This window comes from Aspergillus multicolor (genome assembly GCF_047715735.1).
Source record: "Aspergillus multicolor strain CBS 133.54 unplaced genomic scaffold BDW74scaffold_21, whole genome shotgun sequence".
NCBI lineage: Eukaryota > Fungi > Ascomycota > Eurotiomycetes > Eurotiales > Aspergillaceae > Aspergillus > Aspergillus multicolor.
The window spans coordinates 40416-65326 of NW_027395972.1; the positions used below are offsets into that span (position 1 = coordinate 40416).

At 54.3% G+C, this 24911-nt stretch overlaps 7 protein-coding genes across 7 annotated transcripts; 5 read left to right on the forward strand and 2 right to left on the reverse strand.

The window, feature by feature from the left end:
* Window positions 1–770: 770 nt before the first annotated feature.
* On the forward strand, window positions 771–1658 carry BDW74DRAFT_180199 (uncharacterized protein; the record flags this gene model as incomplete). The annotated part of the gene is made up of 2 exons (XM_073729676.1): window positions 771–971; window positions 1008–1658. 2 exons carry the CDS (start codon window positions 771–773, stop codon window positions 1656–1658), a joined length of 852 nt encoding a protein of 283 aa, XP_073581628.1.
* Window positions 1659–6423: 4765 nt separating this feature from the next.
* BDW74DRAFT_186563 (putative hydrolase) lies at window positions 6424–8589 on the forward strand (the record flags this gene model as incomplete). The annotated part of the gene is made up of 7 exons (XM_073731289.1): window positions 6424–6727; window positions 6789–7005; window positions 7055–7239; window positions 7288–7691; window positions 7753–7929; window positions 7991–8125; window positions 8179–8589. 7 exons carry the CDS (start codon window positions 6424–6426, stop codon window positions 8587–8589), a joined length of 1833 nt encoding a protein of 610 aa, XP_073581629.1.
* A 741-nt stretch (window positions 8590–9330) lies between these two features.
* BDW74DRAFT_186564 (uncharacterized protein) lies at window positions 9331–10947 on the forward strand (the record flags this gene model as incomplete). The annotated part of the gene is made up of 1 exon (XM_073731290.1): window positions 9331–10947. The coding sequence occupies one exon, from the start codon at window positions 9331–9333 to the stop codon at window positions 10945–10947; it is 1617 nt and encodes a 538-aa protein (XP_073581630.1).
* Window positions 10948–12229: 1282 nt separating this feature from the next.
* On the forward strand, window positions 12230–13396 carry BDW74DRAFT_169193 (uncharacterized protein; the record flags this gene model as incomplete). The annotated part of the gene is made up of 1 exon (XM_073726954.1): window positions 12230–13396. One exon carries the CDS (start codon window positions 12230–12232, stop codon window positions 13394–13396), a length of 1167 nt encoding a protein of 388 aa, XP_073581631.1.
* Window positions 13397–15271: 1875 nt separating this feature from the next.
* Window positions 15272–18096, reverse strand: BDW74DRAFT_180204 (uncharacterized protein; the record flags this gene model as incomplete). The annotated part of the gene is made up of 2 exons (XM_073729677.1): window positions 15272–17246; window positions 17291–18096. The coding sequence occupies 2 exons, from the start codon at window positions 18094–18096 to the stop codon at window positions 15272–15274; spliced, it is 2781 nt and encodes a 926-aa protein (XP_073581632.1).
* Window positions 18097–18244: 148 nt separating this feature from the next.
* Window positions 18245–22738, forward strand: BDW74DRAFT_180205 (uncharacterized protein; the record flags this gene model as incomplete). The annotated part of the gene is made up of 5 exons (XM_073729678.1): window positions 18245–18578; window positions 18631–19357; window positions 19409–21329; window positions 21385–22108; window positions 22158–22738. The coding sequence occupies 5 exons, from the start codon at window positions 18245–18247 to the stop codon at window positions 22736–22738; spliced, it is 4287 nt and encodes a 1428-aa protein (XP_073581633.1).
* Window positions 22739–22887: 149 nt separating this feature from the next.
* BDW74DRAFT_169195 (agmatinase) lies at window positions 22888–24301 on the reverse strand (the record flags this gene model as incomplete). The annotated part of the gene is made up of 5 exons (XM_073726955.1): window positions 22888–23108; window positions 23166–23543; window positions 23618–23820; window positions 23886–24076; window positions 24119–24301. The coding sequence occupies 5 exons, from the start codon at window positions 24299–24301 to the stop codon at window positions 22888–22890; spliced, it is 1176 nt and encodes a 391-aa protein (XP_073581634.1).
* Window positions 24302–24911: the final 610 nt, after the last annotated feature.

The following is a 24911-nucleotide window of genomic DNA, read 5'->3' on the forward strand; positions in this document are numbered from 1 at the left end:
AGATTTGTACGAATGGCATTGAAGGTAACAAATTTGAGACCATAATTATATTATTTAGCCTGTTGATGCTTGGCCCGTCCTACGCCTGAGTAGTAGGTACCTAGAGTCATGTTAGAGAGAGCGGGATAGTTCTTCGTGCCGGAACTCGCTGGCTTCCACTATATATGGTGCGCTCTGAGGCTATTATCCGGAAGAACATCTAGACTTGTAGCCTAAGGGTCTGTGAACTAGGAATTCGCTCGCGGTGGCCAAATCCACAGGTCGGCTCTGGTATCATGGGCTTACCTTTTGTTGATGATCCCAGGTACATAGTGACCTAGAGGCTTGTACTTGCAGCAAGGTAAACAATACAGAACTTTAGTAAGGTGCGAGTGTGCTTGCCTTCAAGGTAAAACCGGTCAAGTCAAGGATATTTGACTAAGATGGAGTATGAATATCATGGTTTATCTCTATCAGTTAGACATGCTAGGTGCTGCTTCGGGTGCACATATGCGAGGTGCTATTTGGCAATGATTTCCTTCTTTACGGGAGAGTGATTCTTTGATACCGGAGTTTCATCCTATCGGTTCCTGTCTAACTTGCTTTCTTTCACAAGGTTAGACCGCTCTAAGGCGTCCACGATTCTGACATTGTAAAAAGAACAACGACGACCTAGTAAGTCACGGTAGATAAACCTGCTGAATGACAGGAGCGTGATTGCATCCTCCATTTCTTCGCACAGCTCTTCCAATTTCAAGATTTGTGCAGGTATTTCCCCAAGCCTCATCATCATGGACGTCCAACGCGTGGCCAAGAAGATTGCGACTAACGTTGCCTCCCATCTAGATCAAGCCAAGATCCCCAATGTCCTCTTCGGCTGGCTAGCCGTAACTCTAGCCGGCGGTTGTAAGCCGATGACAGAAGTTGACTTTGTGATCCCAGATGCCTACATGCCCGCTGCAGTCATTGCCCTCACACAGGCCATGTACAATGTTTGCTCCAACCCAAAATGCAACGAGCTCCATTAGTCCCGGTCTGCCGGGCACGGGGACCGAAAATACTCAGAGACGTTGGTAAATAACTACCATCCTGTTCCAGCCGCACATTACCACCTGGAGTCCAACAAGTTCGTCCTCTTTCTGCACATCCAGTCCTCGCTCCTCTGGTGGCTCCCTCCGGATGCCCTGACCATTGAGCCCCCTGCGCCCAACGACCCCCTATTCATGCTGTCCAGCGACAGGCGTCTCCAAGCGTACTCTCAAGATCCCGACGCGGCGTCCTGGCTAACCGACTACGGGCTCAAGGTTCTCACTCCCAGCGCCCTCACTGAAGCGAAGCTCTACCTCTACTGCCGAGACTCCGCCCGGTCACACACGCTGCTGATTACGTGGGACTTTATGCTCATCCGGTTGTCCGACAAGGGCTACTGCATCCGCAACACCGACTGCGTCGACCACCCGCACGGCGACTGCATCCCCAAGCGTCTGCGACCTAGGTTCCAGCGCGCATGGGACATGCTAAACGGCCGGATTCCTCGACCGTGGGGTCAGCGGAGCCCCTATGTCGGGGTTCACCGGCTTCGCAATGAACTTGCTGAGAGTGGTGAGCTGGGGCCGCTGGTCGACCGCAAGAACTATCGCAAGCCGGAGACCGTCGCGGGGCCATTAGAGCATCTCTAGTATGGTATCACTATGGTATGGTATGGTAGTAGGCCAACTCTACACGTTGCTGCTCGCCTGGCTGGTCCTTTTGCCGCCCGTTCCTTTTCTGTTTGATTCTTGCCTCACACTCCACCTCTGTGGAGGGTTCACTCGTTAGCAACTGCTTTATCTATTATGCTCCTCTTCCTCCTCCTCCTCCTCCTCCTCCTCCTTCTCCTCCTCCTCCTTCTCCTCCTCCTCCTTCTCTCACTCTTCCTCTCCCCTGGCTTCTGTTACTCTCTTCCCGGGTGTGGTAAGTGGCAGAAAAGTGTTCACTGTCCGTAGATGCAGTATACCTCGCGGCTATCGCGTTGCTGGTGTGCCTTGAAATGATGAGTGACTGTGATGTCCTGCTTTGTCCCCTAGGCATTCAGTCCCGGAGCACACCCTTACTGGCCAGCTGCCAGTTCTTGGACAAAGCTCTGTTTGACTTCATCAAACACACCCTTCTTCACCCGCAATGACAGAAAGAAATCTGCTCTTCGTCGCTCCTACACTCCTCTCCTCTTCTCTCCTTCCTGCCTACCATCGGTATCCTCTCCATTACCAGAACTTTCCACATCGATACCAACGTTGTCCCCCACAGTACTGTACTCCTTGTTCTCCATTATGGATCACGTCGCCGAAAACCGCGCAGCTGTTTCCGTGCTGTTCAGACCGTTCTCAGATCAATGAGCCCATTGGGAGACCCCTACGATCTGAAGGTGGTTATTATTGGAAAAGCCGCTGAGGGCTACCGACTCAATTAGGACACGGGCACAGTATGTTATGCCTGTTTCTCTCGTCCACGCTGTACCTTTCACCCAGCGAGGTTTGATCGATGCTAACATTGCTCGTCTCCAACAGGACGTTGACATCCTCCTGACATTCAAAGACCGCACGCAAGCCTCCCAGTTAATCGGAGACGTTGTCAATCGACTGGACGCCCATGAACACTTTCGATCTTCCCCAACGGCCTCGAACACCGTGATATATCTCCCGGAAAGGGTTTATATCCACCTCCGTTTGGAATCTGAAGTACGTCGCAATCGACCCCAGCCCGAGCCTCCTACCTACCATATCACACTATCGTAGCTTGCCACATAATCATGACTGACATTCCCACTGCCATACAGGAACGGTATGTCCAAGCGGGCCTCTCCCTTTCGCGACGATACAAAAACTAGTGGTCCTCCGCCTCTTGAAAACCGCGAACCGTTCTTGTTCCGTTTCTACGCTACCCTACGCGAGGAATGAAGAGATGATGTTGGATGGTCTGGAGAACTTTCATATGCCAGTAGGACGAGTACGCCTCTGTTCGCCATCTCCGATTGTGATTTCAGTATCTAATGGACCATGGCTGGACACACATGAAATAAAGATTGACCCCCATACCATACTATCTCACATTATCTGCCATAGCAACAGTACACAAGCCAAGGAAACACAATTATGCACCACACCATCGCGGTACGAATCAAAAGATAACCCAAACACGTCATGAACCGCGTCCAGGCGGCGATCAATATGAACACAAACAGCAGGAACAGGGATATGCGGAGGCAGTCAAGATACAGCGTGTGGTAAAGGCCCAGTTGCCAAATCCAAAACCCCTTGTCTTGGTCGGTACCGTCAAGGAAGTCTGGCAGCGCTGCGATGACCAGGGTTCGCTCCCGGCTGGAAAGCTCAACGGGGGTTCCTTGCGCCGCGGGGCATGCAAAGGCGTAGATCTGTCTCGCATCGTGATGACACGCCCAGTGGTGGCACCGGTGCCGCGCCTGGAACTTCCTCCCGTCTCTGTTCGGTGAACCGATCCACGTTCCTTGCTGACATTGACTGCCTTATAAAGATGGACAGGTACCAGAGAAGCCGCGAGTGCCAGAGGTGATCCGATTCCCCTCGCTCAAATGCTCGATCGTTCCAGTTGTCGTGGAGTATGCAGCAACCGGCTCCTCCTCAGGCAAAGTCCGTGCGTTTTCTACTCACTGCGACCAGGAAAGTCTCTGTTCTTGTGCTTGCCAGCCAGGATGCGATCAGGTATGCCATGCCTACTACCTAGGTATCGGTATCTGGGTCATAGCCCCGGCAACGTGGTTGTGTAACGCCCCCCAACGACGTTTGTCGGCAGCCTTTCCTTCTTCCCCAACCTCAATCGCCCACGGATCTCAACAGTCGCATCGCTGATCCATTGCTCGCAGCTAGAGATTGATACCTACCCTAACTAGATTGTTACCAACCGTGTCCGGACGACCACTTGAACGGAGAGCCGTTCTCACCAGGCCGACGTTGACGCTTGCTGTGGCGCCACCAAGCACCTTCCTCACCGGGGCGGTACAACTCCCATTCTTTCTTCAGCCTTTCTTGGGCGGTTACTAACCAAGAGATACACCTAGGTAGAGCGGCTACGTTGGCGGCGACCTCCTCCTCCTCCTCCTCCTCGCCCCAAGACAACCCCCCGACTGGGAAAGCAGCGTCACCCTCCTCCTCCGTGAACCTTCCTGCATCCTTCGATCGCGATACCCCTCGCCACCAGTCTCAAGAACACAATAGGGACCGCGGCAGACGTCGCCGATCACCATGTCTTATCCCCGCCCCCGCCCTCCGCGCAGACTGTCTCCCTTCGACAGACGCTTTGTATGTCAACAAACGAAAACGACGAGGAGAGATTCATACCCAGACCCGTGGAGCCGATGTCCCTCTCAAAATAGAAGAAGAGCGCAGCGATATCCGACCGGCGAGAAGGGTGTCGTGCAGGCGTGATGCTCCAACGGGTCGGGATCCCGGGGTACAGACCTGGACAGCTTCGCCTGGATTGTACCGGTCTGGTCGGCGACGCCCCTTCCATTCAGACTCCATATTTGCGGTCGGTGATTGACTGCCATGGGCTCCTCTAGATGCAGATGCAGATGTCGCGCCCCACCGGGATACCAAAAATCGGATATCGAGTCTGACAATCCCGCCCCCTCTTGTCCTCTGTCTCCGATGCCTACCATACCCTGCGAAGTCGATTGTCCACGATGGCACTGACGAGAACGGCACCGGCCTGCCGCGGGCTCAGTACACTCCACAAAACATCCATCGGCTGGGGTTCCGGTCAGATTCCGAACCTGACGAGACTCCTTCGCCAGCAAGGAGAGCGCCTCCGACCGTCGTGTCCGATAAAGCCCACCCTCTGGACCCGCGCGCGCGTTCCATTTCCGACCCCGGCCTCAACCGACCTGGAATGGAAACGGATACCATACTCTCCCTCGTCGCGAGATCACAAGGGAAGCCGACCGGCCGACCGGGAGGCATCGCCGCAGTCAAGGCGAAAACAGTGCGGGCGTGAAACTTGCTGGGACGGATGGATTGGTGACCTGGGGAGAGAAGTCTGGAGGACGAGATCGCGGCATTCAGGGAAGCGGAACTGAAGGCTCTAAGCGTGCACAGCCAGATTCCAAAGCAGGCCGCTGCGTTCACAACCCCCTGGGTATACCATGCAGGGGTAGTCTGATATCATGTTACAACGCATGACCCAAGACATGCACGAGTGCCCGACCGCACGGCAAACACTAGGAGTGGCCGAGATTAAGCCCTGTGGCTGGCCCCGTCTCATTCGCTGGCGAGTCGGCAAACATCATGCCGGATGATGCGGTCGCGAGTTCTTGAGACCGTCACTGGACACGGCATGCGAGTGTTTTGTGGTGGACTGAAAATTGGCGAATGATGCCTCGCCACAACAGCCCCCGTGCCAGGGATCTTTGTCCCTCGTGGGTCTGGGGAACTATCGGCCAATTATTGGCATGCATCGCATATTAAGTTTGCTAGGTCGGCGAGAGGTCAGGACTGCCTGCTGATCAATGCACTCGCAGACTCTCCGGAGTCCGGATCCCCCGAGTGCAGAAAAACTCGATGCGTCCAGTCGGTGCAGGTGTGCTGTGCTGCCTTAGCTACTCCGATAGTCTACCGTAGCCCACTTCCAAGAAACTCCGGATGATGTGCGCCGAGGCAGTACCATCACCTTCTGACACTATAATGATATCACCCCGCCGTGCCCGATGCCCTATCCCTATCCCTACACACAGCAGAGCAGGGATCTCCGCCCTAGCCGCATGTTGGCTGCAATAATCCTCATTCGCTTCCCCACCCCTGCGCTTTGCAGTGAGGCCGGCCCAGGATCAACAGGTCCAAAGCAGGGGGTTCAGCCACGGATCCGCATCCCCCGAAACCGCGGTTCAGGAACTGTTTACTTTATTTCGTGTTCTTGCTTCCGTGGGACAACAGCCCTAAAAGAAAGACTAACAGAATACGAAGCTATCAAACAGAATGTTGCAGAGTCCGGTCGGCGCAGTCACGCGGCTCTTCCCCATACTGATCGACACGAAGATTTCCCTCCACGCCCGCAGTCCCAGGGACAGGGACCACGCGGTACCGGGCCAAGAGCCAAATCCATCAATCAGCGAAAGGCCAGCAGCGCTAGTCACGGGCTTGCGATGGGCACGATACTACCGGCGTGCGGGGGAGGGCTTGGATAGGAAGGTGACTCGTGCAGCACAGCGTCGAGTCTGGCTCTCACTCTGCGGACTGTGGGTGTGGGTGTGGATGTTGGCTGTGGGCCGTGATCTCAACAAGCAGATGGAGAGCCCACATTGCTCTTGGCTAGCCGATGGAAAAAAACAAACAGAGGGACGCGATGCGGGGAGGTCGAAGCTATAAAGAGCTCCTGCGCGCCGGGTGATCCTTGTCGGAATTAGAAGGGAACGACCCAACCCGTCGCACAGGCACAATGTCCCCCCTATCTAGGGCTATGATCCCCCTGCTTGCCCTCGCGGGCGCCAGCCTCACCGCCGCTGCTACCCCCTACGCCCTGCAGCAGCCGCCCCTGACCACGGACTGGACGGAGGAGGTCGGGACCAACCCGTGGCCCGAGTATCCCCGGCCGCAGCTGCAGCGATCCCAGTGGCAGAACCTGAACGGGGTCTGGCAGTACCGGAATGCGGGCAATGCGGGTGCTATTGAGACACCTCCCTTTGGGCAGGATCTTGACACCGAGGTGTTAGTCCCGTCCTGTCTGGAGAGTGGACTTTCTGGTTCGACTTCCAACTTTTACTTTTGTGTCCATTTGAACTGGGTACTGATAAGCTTCTACAGGTCTCCAAGGCCAGAACCTATTCTACTCCTGGCTCTCGACAGACTTTACCGTCCCCGACGACTGGCAGGGCACAAGCATCCTGTTGAACTTTGGCGCTGTCGACAATGAAGCGACGGTGTTCATCAATGGTCAGAATGTGGCCTTTCACCGAGGAGGATACTTTGAGTTCACCGTTGATGTCACCGAGTATATCAACTTTGACGGTTCGAATGAGCTGTACGATCCCCTTCCATTATCCCAAAGCGTTACTAAAACATCTCACCAGGCTGGTCTTCGTCTACGACCCCACTGACACCTCCGGGACAATGGTCCCCCTGGGCAAACAGACCCTCAACCCCTCGCACATCTTCTACCGTCCATGCAGTGGCATCTGGCAGAGCGTCTGGCTCGAGTCTGCGCCAGCTGAGCATATCTCCAAGCTGGACATCAATGCTGACATGAACGGCGAGGGTACGTCGCCATCACCTCCCCTCTGAAAATTCTTATCTGATAGCACAGTAACCGTAACCGTCCACTCCTCCGGTAATGGCAGCAGCCCCGTTGAGGTCACTGTCCAAGACGGCTCCGACACAGTCACAACCCACAGCGGGTCCGCAAACACCCAGTTCACCTTCACAGTCGACAACGTCAAGCTCTGGTCACCCGATACGCCAAATCTCTACAACGTGACCGTGACGCTGGGCGACGACAGGGTCACCAGCTATACCGGGTTCCGCACCATCTCAATGGGCGAGGTCAACGGCGTCGTCCGTCCCCTTGTCAACGGCGAATTCAAGTTCCTCTTTGGCACGCTCGACCAGGGCTTCTGGCCGGATGGGCTGTACACGCCGCCGACGCGTGAGGCCATGGTGTATGACCTGCAGGTCCTCAAGGAGTTGGGTTTCAACATGGTGCGGAAACATGTACGTCGTCTCTCAATGTCTTCTCTTTGTATCGAAGTGGCGTTGGCTAATCGTTTGGCAGATCAAAGTCGAGCCGGCCCTCTTTTACCGCGCCTGCGACGAGCTCGGCCTCCTCGTCATCCAGGATATGCCCTCCATGCCTCTGCGCACCCCAAATGCCGCGCAGCAGGAGGAGTTTGTCCGTCAGCTCGAACTATTAATCAACCAGCTGAAGAACTATCCCAGTATATACACCTGGGTACGCCGCTCCCCTCCCCCAAATTCTACTCCGTGTCATGAGTACGCCTTAACAAGAACAGGTAATCTACAACGAAGGCTGGGGCCAGCTCGACTCGCAGGAATTTGCCCTGACCGAGCGCGTCCGGGCCCTCGACCCAACCCGCCTGATCGACTCGACCTCCGGCTGGAACGACCACGGCGCTGGGGACTACAGCGTATGTCTCTCCTCCCCTCCTTAGCTGCCTTTCTAACATGTGCACATGCGCAGGACAACCACCACTACGCCAACCCGCAATGCGGCACCCCCTTCTACTCCTCGCCCAGCATCGCCTTCAACCCCACCCGCATCGGCATGCAGGGCGAATTCGGCGGAATCGGGCACAACGTGTCGATCGAGAACCTGTGGAACGTGCAAGCGGCAATCGACACCATCGCGCAGACGTACGAGATCGACGAGACGCTTGATATCTGGAACTACCGCGCGCATGTGCTGCTGAGCGAGTTGACGGAGCAGGTCAAGCTCTTCTCGTGCAGTGCGGCCGTTTGGACGCAGACGAGTGATGTTGAGGGCGAGGTTAATGGGCTTGTGACGTATGATCGGCGGATTCAGAGGACGGATGTGGAGCAGTGGCGGGCGGATATAAGGGGGTTGTATGAGGCTGCTAATGAGAGGGCGTAGAGGGGGTTGGGGGCTTAAGTTTGTTAGGGTTGTTGGTTGGTTATTGTATATAATGCTATTGTACTCGTTCAATCAACCATAATACTTCCTTTACCTTATCCTCGTACCCGTAGACGTATCTTCGTTTGCGACCACTGGACTGGATGCACGGGTGACCTGGCCTAACAAGCTTGACACAGGAAAAGATAACCTAGGCTGAATCTTTCTCTATAGCTAGACACAGTGATGCCTACAACAACGAGCAACGGTACACAGCGTGACAGATGCAAGAGCAGTATAGTGAGAAATCCAATGGTCAGGTCAAGCACATGTTTAGGGCAAAGGGGCACAAAATACTATCAGTGTCAATATCTACGGTTGCCATATACATCAGTAAGCAGGAGAGAATGAAAGCTCAGTTACCATCCCATAGATTGACATAAGACATCATCTAGCATTGGAGTGGTGTTGTATCGCATTGTTGGTAAGGTAGCCGTCAGCTTGGTGGTATAGGGGTTACGACGCGACCTTGGGACAGCGGTTATCCGGAACATCGACCCAATACCTAGAAGTCGGTCATACTTTCATCTGGCTTGTTTAGGATCTCTTAACTCCGAGATGCTGAAACTGGCCAGCCCAAAACAACGGACGGGCTCCACCAGACCACGCAAGCAGCGATCCGCTCTCCATCACACTCAACTATAAAAGCCCAGATGCACTGCAGCAGGAGTTTCTTCATCATCTTCAGATATCCTCGCAACCATGAAGGCGTCCCTCCTCTCCCTCCTTCCAGCAGGCCTGGCCCTCGCCAGCAACTGCGACCCCTCCTTCTTCACCCCCTACCTCTCGTCCAACGCCAGCCTGGTCTACGCCCGCACCTTCACAGAGAATGACACCTTCGTCGGCCCCATGGGCAACTACACCGGCCTCCCGGAGTACTGCGCCCTCTATGTGAATGTCAGTTCCTCCGCCACCTCCTCCTACGAGTTCGGCCTGTGGCTGCCCACCACCACCTGGAACAAGCGGTACATGGCCTACGGCAACGGCGGCTTTACCGGGCAGATTGCCTTTGCCGACATGGCGCCCGGGCTGAACTACGGCTTTGCCGTCATCTCCACCAACACGGGCCATAACTCGACTGTCCAGGAAGCAGGCGACGCCGCCTGGGCGCTGGATAATCCCGAGACACGCACCGACTGGGGCTGGCGCGCGCTGCACGGGAGTGTCGAGCTCGGCAAGACACTGACCGAGGCCTTCTACAACGGCTCCATCGACTACTCGTACTACGCGGGTTGCTCGACGGGCGGACGGCAGGGTCTCAAGTCCGTGCAGATGTTCCCGGACGACTTTGACGGCGTGCTCGCGGGCGCATGCGCCTGGTGGACGACGCACCAGCAGAACTGGGATCTCAAGATCGCGCTCGACAACCTGCCGAACGACGGTGCTGGCCACATCACCGCAGACCTGATGGACGTTCTCGCTACCGAGGTCCTAGCCCAGTGCGATGAAGCCGACGGACTCAAAGACAACATCATCATGGACGGGTACGCCTGCGAGTTCCGCCCCGAGACGCTCCTCTGCGATTCCCCCAATGCCAATGCCAGCACCTGCTTCAACGCCGCCCAGCTCGAAACCCTCTACCAAGTGTACGGCGACTGGATCGACACGAACCAGACGTTCATCTTTCCCTCTTTCGCATGGGGCTCCGAGGCCCAGGTGAGCCAGATGATCATCACATCCGACGACCAGCTCGACGCCCCCAGCGGAATCGCATACCCGCGGGACTTTGTGTACGACGACGCGACCTGGCCCGGGGAAAGCCTCGACTACGAGACCATTGCTCTTTCAGACCGTCTGGACCCCGGCAACGCCACCGCCGATAAATTCGACATCCGCCCCTTCCAGTCCCGCGGCGGCAAACTCCTGCACTACCACGGCTTCGCGGACGGCGAGATCCCCACGGGCTCGAGCATTCACTACTACAAGCAGACCCTGGCCACCCTGAAACCGCTAGGAATCGACGTGGACAGCTTCTACCGCTTCTTCCTGATCCCGGGGATGCAGCACTGCACGGACTCTGTGCACGATGCGCCGTGGTATATTGCGGCTGCGAACCAGCCGGGCAGTCTTACGGGGGATAATGAGAGTGATACTGTGTACGGGGTGCCGGGGTTCCGGGACGCAAAGCACGATGCGGTGTTGGCGCTGATGGCGTGGGTTGAGGAGGGCATTGCGCCGGCTGAACTTGTCGCGACGAAGTTTGTGGATGATACGCCGGCGAAGGGGGTCCAGGCGCAGCGGAGGCTTTGTCCGTATCCGCTGGTGGCGAAGTATGTGGGAGGGAACTGGAATACAACCGAGTCGTTTCGGTGTGAGTAGAAGGGGACGAGGGCGGGATGGGGAGTCGAGGTGGAGGTGGAGGTTGATGGCGGTAGTGATGTGTATGTGTACGTGTACAATAGATAGATTCTTGGATTGCCTGGCCTGGCCTGGCCTCCTTTGTGTTTATTTTGCGTATTATATTGCCCGCGGTATATACCTCGGTAGGTAGGAGAATCGAGGTGCTAGCACAGATTTACGGTATGTCTAGTCTACCATAGTAGCCATGCAAGTTGTCCTAGCCACAAGACCATGTCAACCGGTAGGAAGGAGTGTATTCGGGTTCTCAAGAATCACGATGGACGCAGTGTAACTCCAATTGTCTCAACCTGCTTGTTCGAAGCACAATCGGGTACGGATATGGATATGGATACGGATACGGCACCACCCGGGTCGGCGTAGGCTTCCATTGCACCGCCACTATGAGTTATCGCATAGAGTTAACCTTACATAAGGATCTCACATATCGTGCAGAACTCCATAAATACCAAACAGCCATGTCATCTCCACAATGAACTAGCCTGAAGATCGTCAGGGCCGCACTGCTAGCTCCAAGTTTGCAGACCCCATAGTTCGGGCCCGACATCCGTTTAGGGTTTAGTCTCCGCAACCCTACCTCGGCGCTCGGAGTTAGCTGCCGGACTTAGACAGTACCTGCATAGTCCACTGTTCATGGAGGAATGCGCCATGGACGCCTGTTTACCGGCTTTCTTCGTTCCTGCAGATTGTGATTGTGCTATCTGCAAGGTCCCGGCCGAGATCAATGGATGTTACGGACGCGCGTTGGAGTACGACACGACAATCCACCGTTGAAATACGGAACGGATAGGGGTGGAGTTGCTTCCAGCGCAATGCTATCAACACAGGCGGATGGGAGGTCCGAAGATGAGAGCCGTCCTGAGTCTCGGGTATACTACGGTATAGCTGATGATCTCATGCATCTGACCTCGGGTTACCTATAAAGCATACTGCTTCGCCCTGCTTGTCTGTCCGACATCAAAGAGCAAGAGCAACAATGCCCTCCCTCAGACGCTCCGCCCTTGCCCTCCTGGGCGCCGGCACATTGGCCAGTCTAGCAACCGCCACTACTACTACCACTACCACCACCACCGCCGGCAGCACCGCCGGCAGCACCGCATGGCCAACCCAACTCACCCACACATCCCTGGGCAACATCACCCTGCCCATCCCCAGTCTTGTCACGTTCGGCACGGGCGTAATCGGCGGCCTGTTCCACCCCACCGACCGGTCCTCCTCCAAATCCCGCATCGGCATCCTCGTCATGCACGCCGAACAAGACTACACAACCTTCTACCCGTGCTCCGAGCTCCCGGCGCGCGGGTACACAACGCTGTGCCTGAACAACGCCCAGTCCAAGACCGGCTTGATGAACGACCTCGATTTTGAGACGATGATGGCAAACGTCGACACGGGCGTCTCGTTCCTCCGCACCCTCGACGGCATCGACAAAGTCATCATATGGGGCCACAGCGGCGGCGGCGCCATGATGGCCGCATACCAGGACATCGCGGAGAACGGGGCGAGCGCCTGTAACGGCACGGAGAAGATCTACCCGTGTTCGAGCGCGATGGACGATTTGGAGCCCGCAGACGGTGTGCTACTCATCGATGCGAATTACGGCCTGAGCACCATGGCCCTGCTGTCGTTGAATCCCGCCATCGACCCCGCCAACGAGACGCTGGACCTGTATAGCCCCAGCAACGGATGGACGGACGATGGCGCGAACTATACCAATTCCTTTGTGAGCACGTTCTACGGCGGCGTTGCGCGGCGCTGGAACTCGATCCTCGACGACGCCCTGGCACGTAATGAGCTCATTGCCTCTGGCAACGGAAGCTACACGGACGATGTAGGGCTCGTCATCGCCGACGCAAACTACATCGGCTTCAACAACAAGATCATCAGCCAGGATCCAAACTTCCTGTCGCACACGGTGCACAAATGGCCGCTCCTGCACAAGGACAACAAGACCACAAATGAAATCGTGCACACCGTGCGCGTCGCATCCGCCGGCATTCCGTCCGACAAATCGAACTTTTACGACGGCGCGCTCAAAACAACGGTCACGCGGTTCCTGAGCACGTTTGCAATCCGCATTGTCCCCGAGGAGCTCTCCGTCCATGCCACCGGTATTACGGGCGTGCAGTGGAATTCCTCGCAGACGGCGCCCGAGGCTAGTGTAGCTGGTATCAGCGTGCCGCTGCTGACGATGGGCAACACGGGGCACTATGAGTATCTGAACGCCGAGAAGCTTTACCTTGCGGCCGGCAAGACGCAGGACAAGAGCATTGCGTTTGTGGAGGGCGCGCAGCATACAATTGAGACCTGTACGCAGTGTGAGAATTATCCTGGGGAGTTTGGGGATACGATTAAGACGGCGTTTGATCATATGGATCTGTGGCTTGGGAAGAGTGGGCGGTTTATTTGATTAAGTAAATGGTGACCTGAGGGGTTTGGGAGTGGAGGCTGTACGTGTATAGTATTCGAGGAGTGGTTTGGCGATGGTAGATAGAGTTGGAGGGTCCAAGGATTGCCCATTTGCAGCAGGCTTGGACAGTGGCTAGAGAGATAGTGATGTATTATGTAGTGGGTGCGTGAATATTGACTTGCTGATTCTGGAACCATAAGCCGATATAGATAACCTGCTGCGTATTGGCCTCTATAGTCTTTAACCCATTTGATTGTACGAGACAGAAGCTGACCGGCAATACGAGGTGCCAGCAGCAGGGTCGGCATTCTCTCCCAAGGAGCACCCTCCGTATGACCCCGTACAGCTGACAGGGCTAGCGACGATATTGCTTTTTCGGTGCAACTTCAGCCAAGAAACTCCTTTCATGCAAACGAGAGGGGGCGGGGTAGGCCCCAGCCACCGACTCGAAATTATGTCGAGCAGGCCAATTCCGTACTTCAACCTGGTTATCGCTTGGTCGGCATCTACGCGATCTTTTCGCCAGTCATCTGTCCATCTGAAAGACGTCGCATGCAACATTGATGGTGACTTTGGTTTATTCTTTTACCCACAGAAAGGCCCGTCAGCGTTGACGCTCGGATCAAAAGCCCTCCCTTCGCGAGCGAAACCAACACGCGGCAATCCAGGGTTTGTGGCGGAGTTTTGAATGTCCAGGACCTCCAAGTAATATTGATAGAGCAGCAAAACTGATTCGTCTGCGCCGAATCGGCCTCGCAGTCTGGAGGCAATGTCCTCGTCCCGCAACAGCGTCTTCGAAGCCGCAAGCCAAAGCCGCTTAAACAACCCATGACTAAACAGTTTCCAATACTACCTCGACAACCTGCGCCAGGTGCAGACCACCTATAAGGTCGAGCTACGCCGGGATCTCGAATCCGGGAACAGGCGGCATATCTGGCTGCTCTGGGACTATGATCGCCTCTGGGGCATGTTTCATTTCGGAGCGTCAATGGGTGTGATGTTGATCGATCCTGGTCCCAAACTGCCGTTGAGCGATGAAGAGCCGGCGCAGCCTCTTCGGTTCACTTGGCGTGCAAAGGATGTGCATTACCCACACAAGGTGCATTACCCACACAAGGTGCACTGCGACCCGGAGCGCTATATGGGGGTGATCAATATCGACGTCCTAGATGGGACCTTGGTGGGACATTTCAATTGCATGAGCGATCAGGGTGAGGGCGGGGCGGATTTGTACTGTGGGTTTCGCGCAGCAGCACCATGGTCCCTCGGTTGTTCCTTATACTTTGGGTGATGTTGTACAACATTGGAATCAGCATGGGAGGGGCGTGACGGAGGAGGAGATGATTCGGCAGGAGTTGTATGGGGATGAGTTGGAGGAGGATGAGGCGAGAAGAGAGGGTAGACCTTCGCTCAAGAGGAAAAGGGACGACGACGATGAGGACGAGGGTAGGAGCGGCGGGTGGGATGACGGCGGGAGTGAGGAGGAAGAGACGGAAAGAGCAGATGATGGGGGCGAGAACGAGGGTCTTGAAGATGAGAGCGACGACCAGGGCGACGGTGGGAATGGCGAGGAAGACACAGGGAGCGACGATTACAGCAGGGATAGTCAGGACGACAAGGCTGCGAGCGGCAAGCAAGACGATGATGGAAGTGACCAGGAAGAGGGGGGCCGGTGGAAATGATGGGGATAGTCAAGATGATGATGATGCTGCGGGTGACCATTGGGAAAGCGATCAGTGGGTCGAAAGAGGTCGATAAGCATCAATGTCTTGTTCCATCCCACATGAAAGAATGTTGGAACCCTTGGCACTCAGAGGCAGGCAGAACACTTTGGAGGATTGAATAGGCGGATGCAGCCAGTGATTGCGACACTATTCATGCCCCAGAATCACTAGCCCGTCCGATATACCAGCCCAGAAGTGCCTTTGTAGCAGATGCCGAAGTTGCAGCCGCAAACTGCTGCCAGTCCTTGTTCTTGTGGCTATCTGCATAGTCGCAAACGCCCTTGATAACAATGCAAGGCAGTTCATCCCAAAGTCCAGCGCCCTCCATCTCAAATGCTATCAGATCATGAGCGGAAGCCAGTTTGTCGCATTCCTCGCCGGACTTCATGACTGTATCTCCAGACCCTATCCTTCCAACGAAGATAGCCGGTGCTTGTGCCTCTTTGGTCTGGCCTTCCTTTTCTAGTTCTCGTTTGAAGGCGATGCGATCTCGACTTACAAGCTGCCCGGTGTCGCAGCAGGCGTCTTCACATGAAGCTCCATATGTTTTCGTCTCAGCGCGCATTGAAATCTTTGGCGTCATCAGTGCGTTCATAAGCATGGAAGTATGCCTCTTGTGCCGGTAGTCAGGCTGGAAGAGCCGGTCTTTTGATGCTCCGGGGTATTTGTACTTCGCGCCTCGAGGCTTTCGAGAGGCCTTGGCTTGAATGTCTTGGAGATGGCTGGCGGTCAGCTCTTCAAGCCTCTCGCGTCCGACGTTTGTCTGGAGCATTGCAAGCAGGTTGCGTACGTTCTTCGGTACCCCATCACCGCTGTCTTCAACAGTCCCCTTCGGTTCGAATTTGTCGGGATATCGGCGCCCAAAGTCATATTGTACAATGCGCCTGCTGATGACGACGTCGCCTAGCAAGAGTTCCTCTCCGTTACTTGGAAAGGGGACGCCTCCGCATATACCAGTCAAGAGTACGAGGCTGAGAGCTGGATAGCTTGATCGTAGATGGGCCGCTGTACCTGCAGCTGCAACTTTGCCCATGTTCGGAAGTAGAAGGAGGACCACGTTGAACTTCCCTATGCGGGCGTTGGTGTATATGTTCAGGTCGTTACTTCCCCTGCCGTAATCTCCGTCCCAGAACTCGTCAACGAGGGCGCAGACAGCGTCGAATTCAAGCGGTAGTGCACAGACAATGGCAATTTCGAAATCGTTTCGACTCGCAGGCCGAGTAGACTTAGCGGGTTGTGGTATCGTGGCGAACTGCGATGGGGGTGTGGCCGTAACTGGTTGTGCAGTGTGGACTGATAGCTTCTTGGAAATGTGGAGCTCAGAGACCGAATCTCGTCGCTTACGCTTCGAGGTCTGCGGATTTACCAATAGTTCAAGGTTTTGAACAATTTGCTCGTGTATGGTCTTCCGGATGGCGTCGCCAACGTTGTCCGTCAATTGATGTTGAGACTTGCGTAAGGCCATGTGCAAGTACAGGCAACCTTCCACCGCTTGCAGGTAACTTCCCCCTCCATCTCTCTCTGCTCTGTCAACAAGATCACACATCCCGCCCCAGGTGGGGAGATTGGCTCTGCTTTCAGGATGAATGTCCATTGAAATTTTCTCGCCGTTCTCAATTTCCAGCAAGAGCTTGGCGAATGAAAGCAAAATCGGATTTCCTGGTCCAACTTCACTCACTGAATGGGAGGCCTTGGAATTCTGAGTGCTGGGTCGGAGGGAGATATACAAGGAACGGTCGCCGTGCTGAGATCGTGAGGACCGAAGAAACCATATACTTTCCGGTTTCCAGCTATGCGACGCGAGCTCGACATCGTCATCGAAGAACTGCATCAGGCATTTAGCGAGGTTGAGGGCCAGGATCGCCTTCTCACGAGAGCTGAATTTACCCACTGCGGCGCCTGTCAAATAGTCGCTAGGGGTAATTCGTGTCAGGGTCTTTTGATCGAGCAATTCTCCGAGCGTCTCTGCGGTGAACCGTGTGGCGGATGAAAGTATCTTCGGCATTACATCAGAAATATCGAAAGAGCCTTGTTCATCGATCGACAAATAGATCGCCCTGCCCTGCGTCTTTGCCCGCTGAATTGCAGCGCATATCCCGTCATCGCGTCTTCCGTCGGCCATAGCTCTGTCTATAGTCAGGTCTATTCAAAGGGTCATCGATGAACGTACTCGTATATCCCACATTTAGCCTGGTGCCAGCCATTCTCATCCAAGCAGCAGGAAAGAAACAGATCCAGCGGGGTATCCCACTCATCCTGAACTTTCAGCTTGATCTCGTGGAGCCGTCCGCAATTGCGCTGTCGGAGCTCCTGGAACAATGTGCTAACCCAAGTACTTGCATGTCGTGAATACAGGCCTCGGCTCGATAATGGCTCTTTCGGGATCACATCAATGGGCGGTGGTCGCTTCAACTGAGGGCCCTCCTGTGGTTGTCCAGAGTTCGCAAGACGCTCCAGAAGCTCTTTGGCTTGAGCGACGCGATTGAGGGCAATGCCCAGAAACTCCTCATCATCCACTCGGAAAAGTGATAAGCCTTGGCCGGTCACCAGGTTAAATTGACCATCGCTGGTGCTTACAAGTGCAAGCAAAGACCATAGCAGTGGGTACAAATGCCCGAACTCTATGCCATCGGTTTTGGCAGGGCCAGGTTCTTCCTCGACGAGCCCGAGCCTCTCGGTGTTCCGCTTCTGCAGATCTTGGATAAGGTCATGGTCGACAATACCGTCCAAGATGGAGAGGAGACCATGTGCTTTTTGGTCAAGGTTCCCGGTCTGATGGTCCGGAATATCCGGGATCAGAGGAATGATTGTAAAAATGTAGCGTAGATCCGCATCCAGGAAAGCCACATCGTTCTGGAGCTGTTGCGGGGGCCGTTCTGCGCTCCTGCCAGTCCTTGAGAATCTGGCCAGTTTGCCAGCCAACAGCGCTTGGAGGATCTGCAGGCTTTTCCAGCCGGCTGACTTGGTGGTAAGCATGGGATATCTGCCCAAATGGTTCGGTCAAAGCGCTGTCATCGCATGATTGCGCCTGGCTGTAGACATCGAAGGGAGTCAGCCTCAGCCTCACTCTCCACCACCAGAGGGAATCCCGGAGTCCGCCACAACGTTCCTCCGTGCTGACGTGATGGTGCTTGTCTCCAACCGATCGCAGACTGTCGCTCTTTCCCCACGACAACTTCGGGCGATGGAAGGCGTTGACCAGGAGGAGCCGATCTTCGACCTCGCGACGAAATGTGAAGGCTTGTACGCATCGCGGATCTCGACTTTGAATAATAGCGACGATCAGAATGCTGCGAAGATTGTCTCGGATCTGTACCAGCGGTTCGGCGCTTGGGCTGCCTTCTTGGGCGTCTTTGCCGAGTCCAATGTCTGCCTCGACCGGAGGCTACAGCGGCGTGTCGAGATTCAGGACCAAGTACTCCGCTTGCTGGACATCATGCTCAGCAACTTGACCTACTGTGTGCTACTCTTCGCCCTCATTGCTAGTGCTAGCACTAACAAGAAGTACAGTATTTGAAGCCAACGACCAATCTGGCTCGAATAGTACCGAGCATGTCACAAGCACCAACACTCTACAAAAGGGTACAAGGGTGAATACGCATTGTCTGGACGCCATCTCCGGAGCGCTGGACAGGTTGAACCAGTTAGGTACGGCTATCCGGCGGTCTTCCGTGACCAGCCAGATCACCAAGGCGAGAATATTTGCAGAAACCTTCGATTTCAGCTCCTTCGACCAAGTGGCAATCATATGCCTAAGAGCGCTGTATCCCGACATGAGTGACAGTTTAGTAGACCATCTCGCCAAGTCCATGACAGAAACCTACGCCCTTTTCCTGCATCGCAAAAGCCGCAAAGCACGCCTGGAACTACCGCGAGCATCGCCACGCGCACTGCTTGTCTTGAACGCGATCCCAGAAGAGTTTTCAGAGAGTGTCGATGCGGATCTCATGGATATTGACCTGGAGGTCCCTGTCGACAGCGTTGAACTCAGCGATAACAACCGTCTCACACCACCATCTAACCAAGTCCATCGACCCACTCAGTCTGCGCCTACCTCCGTCGATACCAAGGAGCTCAAGACCCGACTTCGGAAGCTACTGGGTCCTCCGTCTACGAGCAAACCTCTTTCTATCCTGGCTAATCAAGTAGACTATCCCCGACCGGCTAAAGAGAGCCTCATATGTGAGTGGTGCTTCAGTCCCCTAACAGCCGACACTCTCGAGAAGCACAACTGGCAGTAAGACCTCAATTATATTACTTGCCGCGCCGTCACTGACGCTACTATCAGGAAACATATAAATGAAGACTTCAAGCCATACATTTGTCTTTCCGAAAAATGTTCACACGGTACACCGAGGTTCGCGTCCTCCCATGAATGGCTTCAGCATATGAGTTCCACGCACGGCGAAAGCTGGCATCGAGAAATCCATGCATCATCCTCATGGGCTTGCCCCCTGTGCTCCGAGGATACTACCTTTTCAACTTCTGGCGGCCTAGCTGAGCACTTGGCGGGTTGTCATGAGGGGATTTTTAAGCCGCATCAAGTGAACGCAATTGTTCGACAGAGCATATTCCCAGTGACACGGCCGAATTCAACATGCCCACTTTGTTGCTTTCCTATGGGTGATGACCAATTACACAACAGTCGACGAAAGATACTGGAAGATAATCTGCCGGTAACTAGTGAGGTCAAGCGCCTTAAGACCGAAGCTGGATACGCTCACATAAATCGCAGCGATTTTGATGCTGAGCCGCCGCCCGTTGATGTTAAAAATGCTGCAGGTCATGTGGCTTCTCATCTCCAAAACGTCATGCTTCTGACATTACGCTTGATATCTATACAAGGCGTGCCAGATAACTCTCGCGAGTATCAGAGCGACTCATCTGATACCGACTACCAGGCCTCGTGGACAACTTCTGGCCAGAGGGATCTACACGGAGATAGGCTCGATATTGGGTCCGAGGACCACAGCTCAGCACATGCTGATTATTCGCTTGACATCGATGAGCTACTTACACTCGAACATGTCCCCGACTCGGTGCCCCTGGATTGGACAGACATCTTGCCGAGTATTGTGCCTGACATCTCCGCAGACGACCTTGCCACCATAGATCCACCAGAAGCCGGGAAACAAACATTGCCGTCAAGAGGGAACGACGATGAAATCCGATACCATTTGTCGGCGCGTCAAGAGATCATCAAAAAGCTCCTTCATTCCGAGTTTGCCTTTGGAATAGATATGGCTGTGCTTGCTCGGTTCTACAAAGGGATGACGAGCAGCTGCCCCGAACTTTCGCCAGAAGATATCACGATTATCTTCCGCAACTCAAGCCAGCTACACAACTTCTCTGTTTTATTTCTAGAGCAGCTTGAGGATGCGGCGAAAAGTGTCTACGTCCGGCCTGCGTCGCAGAGGTGGCCCCGGCGCTCGGCAGCTGATAGCCAGCCACAAACCACAAACGAGGCCGCGTCCACAAGGTCAAGCGCGTCATATGTGGACAGGGATCAATCTACCTCTGTTGGTACAGCTTTTTTAACCAATGGCGCGCGACTGAAAGAAGTTTATTCTGAATATTTGCATTCCCGAGCGGCGGCTGACAAGCGACTGCGGACAGTGGAAAAGCGTTCCAAAGTGGCCAAATGGGTCAAACAATGTGATGAGTATGCGTCTCAATCGGCATACCGCGCAGGTTTCCACTCATTGCTCGGAAAACCCATAAACCACCTTTTGGATTACTGCCAGATGCTTGATGACTTGCTTACTGTCACACCAACGGACCATCCCGACCAGAAGGCCCTTCTTCAGGCGGTCGCAGAAGTCAAAAGCCTCTTGCAAGCTGTTGGTACTATTAGAGAGGAACACGCTGTCAGTAGATCGGAGTCGAGCTCGCGCCCTGGGTTTGGCAAGCCGCTCCGTTGGAGAAGGAGAAAATCCAGCGTTGCCGACCTTGATCCAGATGTTGAGTTCACATTGTTGGCTCGCAGATTTTCCGCCAATATACCTCAAATACGGACAATCATGCAGCAGGTCCATGACGACCTAGCGATAAACCCCTTCGCCCAGATCATCGATGCTATGGAGAGGTTGGATGTTACATCCAATGCCTTACCCTCTTCTCCGGTGACCTTTTCCGTAAACGATATGGGTAAGAGAGAAATATTGATCAGTCGTGTGCATGGCCTCATCCTTTCAGTATTCCCATCTCATGTATGTATCACTTTCTCCCCCTCCTATATGAATCCAGGATAACTAAGCTGTGCAGCGCAAGACGTTGGAGAGACACGTCGTAACCCCCCTAGCTACCCTTCTTGAGCTTTATGAAGGTCCGCGGAAAGCCATCGAGTCCCGTGCCAAGCTCCTCCCCCAGCACACGGAATTCACCATCCTGAAGCAACAGGGTAAGAGGACGGGAAAGAGAATCACAGAGCAAGCGTTAGAGTTCATGGCCCTGAATGAGTCTTTGAAGGCCGAGCTTCCCAAGCTTCAATCTCTTACTGCACGACTTTTACAACTATGCTTGGGCAGATTGGCTCACATTCAGGCGTCCTTGCTTCTTGAAATGCAAAAGAGCCTCGAGTCGTACGTTGGGTCTATTCCGGATAATTGGCAGATCATAGTCGGGGATTGGGAATCAAGAGATAGACTCGCGGAAGCTCATCTGGGGTCCCTCATCATATGCAACAGGTCTTTCATGAATGAGCTCATTGCCAGGCGCCCGCTGCCAGCCCCATTAGATCCATCCAACCTGAAGACAGAGCCTACTCCAGTCATGTTCGTACGAGCATTGTATGATTATGATGCAGATGATGATATGACCCTTAGTTTCCGAGAGGGAGATATCATCCAGGTTCTTCATGTCATAGACACTGGATGGTGGGACGGTGTCCTAAATAATGTCCGTGGCTGGTTTCCCAGTAACTACTGCAGGGTGATCCCACCCTATGGCACTCAAAGTCAAGATAACCCATATCTGGGCGAGGATGACGGTTAGGACTTCGGTGGATAGGACTATTGAATTTCGCTGACTCATTGCAGATACCCACGAATCTTTTCAACTTCCATCCTACGCGAGAACCGATCCGCCTGGTGAAGACGAGAAAGACTCCTGGATTCCCCAAGCTACACCTGACGGTCGTTTATACTACTTCCCATTGGCCAAGTTCCCTCTCATGGTGGGCAACTCTCCTATACCTGGCGCTACAATTACAGCCACACGGACTGGCAGGGCAGACACACTTCCAGTAATCAGGAGAGCGTTACCTTCCATTGAGGAAGAAGCTAGTCTCCGGACCCCGCAAGTGACTCTGGACGGTCATGTACCAGCTTTGCCATCTCCGTCGACCAAATCAGGCTCTGTATCAATGGATGCGGTGGAGACGCCTACTAATCCTGGGCTAGGCAGCGATATGAAAGTGCTCTGGCGAGCTGCTAGCCTCTTCGAGTTCAACCTCGAAGGACTAGCAGTAGACCAGGGTTATCCGTACCTTATTTATACCGCAGGTGAGATCTTTAATGTCGTCAGCGAACAGGATGAAAACTGGCTTGCGTGGAATCAGGACGATCCAACTAGGGGCCTGGGCTGGATCTGGTCGAGGCATTTTGAAAAGCTTGCGTAGTGCATTGCTGGATTGGATGAGCTTGCGATATCCTTTGCTGCATTTCTATCGCATCCAGACCGTTTTTGGAATAGCAGGCGTGATGGGACATGAGGCGAATTGGCCGCCGACTGATCATCCAAAACCATCTGAAATCGCCTTGACCTCCGTTATGCAACAGGCACTTGGACCATCCACATCAGCAACTCATACACAATATGCGCAACCGCCATGCCCGTCGTCCCAGCCGTATTATCATACACCGGCGAGAACTCCACCACGTCTCCTCCCACAATCTTGATCCCCGCCGCAGCCAGACCCCTCAGCACCTGGACCATTTCGCGCGTCGACCAGCCTCCTATCTCCAGAGTCCCCGTTGCAGGCGCGAAAGCTGTATAAGCATCAATCAGCTCTTTGCTGCATTACACAGGGCAAACCGACAACATACCCGGATCCAATGAATCAACATCAATGCTAACATAAACTGGCATATCTCCCACAATATTCTTAACACGACGCACGATACCCTGGACCCCAATCTGATCGATATGGGACGCCCTGATGATCGAGAATCCGCACCGCGCATCGTTTTCCAAGTCCGCGGAAGCATCGAAGAGCATCGACCTCGTGCCCAAATGCACATTCGCATCCGGCAGCAGCGCGCCCTCCTCGGCAAGGATATGGAACATCGACCCATGGTTGATGTCGCTATACTTCGATATCCCACCGCTCAGGACTTTCGGGTCCCAGGAGTCGAGATGCGAGTCGAAGTGGAGCACTGCGATAGGCCCTCGTTGCTTGTGAAGGGCTCGGAGGACGGGAAGGCCTAAAAGTGTCAAAGCGCTACCGTCAGTATGAGAGCATCGGTGCAAAATGCGAATGGGAGATGGATGTGCGAACTGATAGTATGATCCCCGCCTATCGTGATAACTCGACGCTGCGTTCCATCCTCCGTACTACTCGTTTTACCGGATAGGATGGCCGCCATGCCGTGCTGGAGCTGCTTGATAGCCGCTAGCTTGTCGAAGGGAGTGTTTGCGATGTCTCCGCAGTCAACAATAGTCGCCCACGAGGTGAAGGGGTTTAACGAGGGGTGGTCGGTGCTACGATATCGAATTCATCAGTCCTTGTCAATTGTGAGTTCTCATCGAAGAAACGCCGGTCAAACCTGTATCCCATCAGCGGGTTATATCTCATCGAACTCGTCCTAGCAGCCGTAGGGCCGAACCGTGCCCCTGGCCGAAAGGAAACGCCTAGATCGAAGGGAGCTCCAACCACGGCGATATCAAAGGGGTCCGTGTTGTCGGAAAAGCAGTCACGCTGTGGGAGATGGGCGAAAGTCGCGGTACTTTCGAAGGGCTCGTGGTAGTCGGGCACATTGTCGGCTCTCGTCAGGGTAACGCCATCCTCGTTGCGACTCCACCGGCCAAAGATTGACGCCTCGATGAATGACTGTCCCTGATTAGAGTCGGAGGCCAGGATCTCCTGAGATAGTCCTCTAGCCTCTGTCTGAGAGAGGATTGGGGTCGCTTTGCCTGGCAGGATAGCGCAACAGGCCCACAGGATTGTACGGGCAGTGTGCATCGCAGAAACGGATATTAGAGAAGGAGAGTTGTAATAACTAGGTAGAGCTCTTTACAACGGAAAGAGGCTTTTTTGGAGACCTGGACATCGCATTTATGTACTTGCCCCCGTCTAAATGGGTGGATTCGTGTGCTCCAAAGTACAGTCACGCCTTGGACTTGGCCAATCGGCGCTTCGAGATACGAGCGATACTTTAACCATATTAGGGCAATAGAAGGAGAGACATCGACCGGGGCATCCATGCACGCATCATTTGGGAATCAATGACACCATCTGCTTTGATGAAATTATCTCAGGAAGATAAATACATCACTTGTGCCGTGTAGGTCCTTCTTTACAGCAAGGACATGCATGCATACATTCGCACTATCAATCCAGTAGTGAAACTGCCTAGACCTACAAGTCTACGTAGACTTATCCCCCACCCCATATCCCTTCATTCTATCAAAATAGAATGCTTAGCTCGCTCGGGTGATAGCCAATACATACGGACGCATCATAGCCTCCAATGGCGGCGGGGCAGGCCATAGCCTCAGCCTTGATTTTATGTCTATCTGACAGTAAGCAACATCAGGTACAATATGACGGGAGGTACGTACTCGACTCTAGA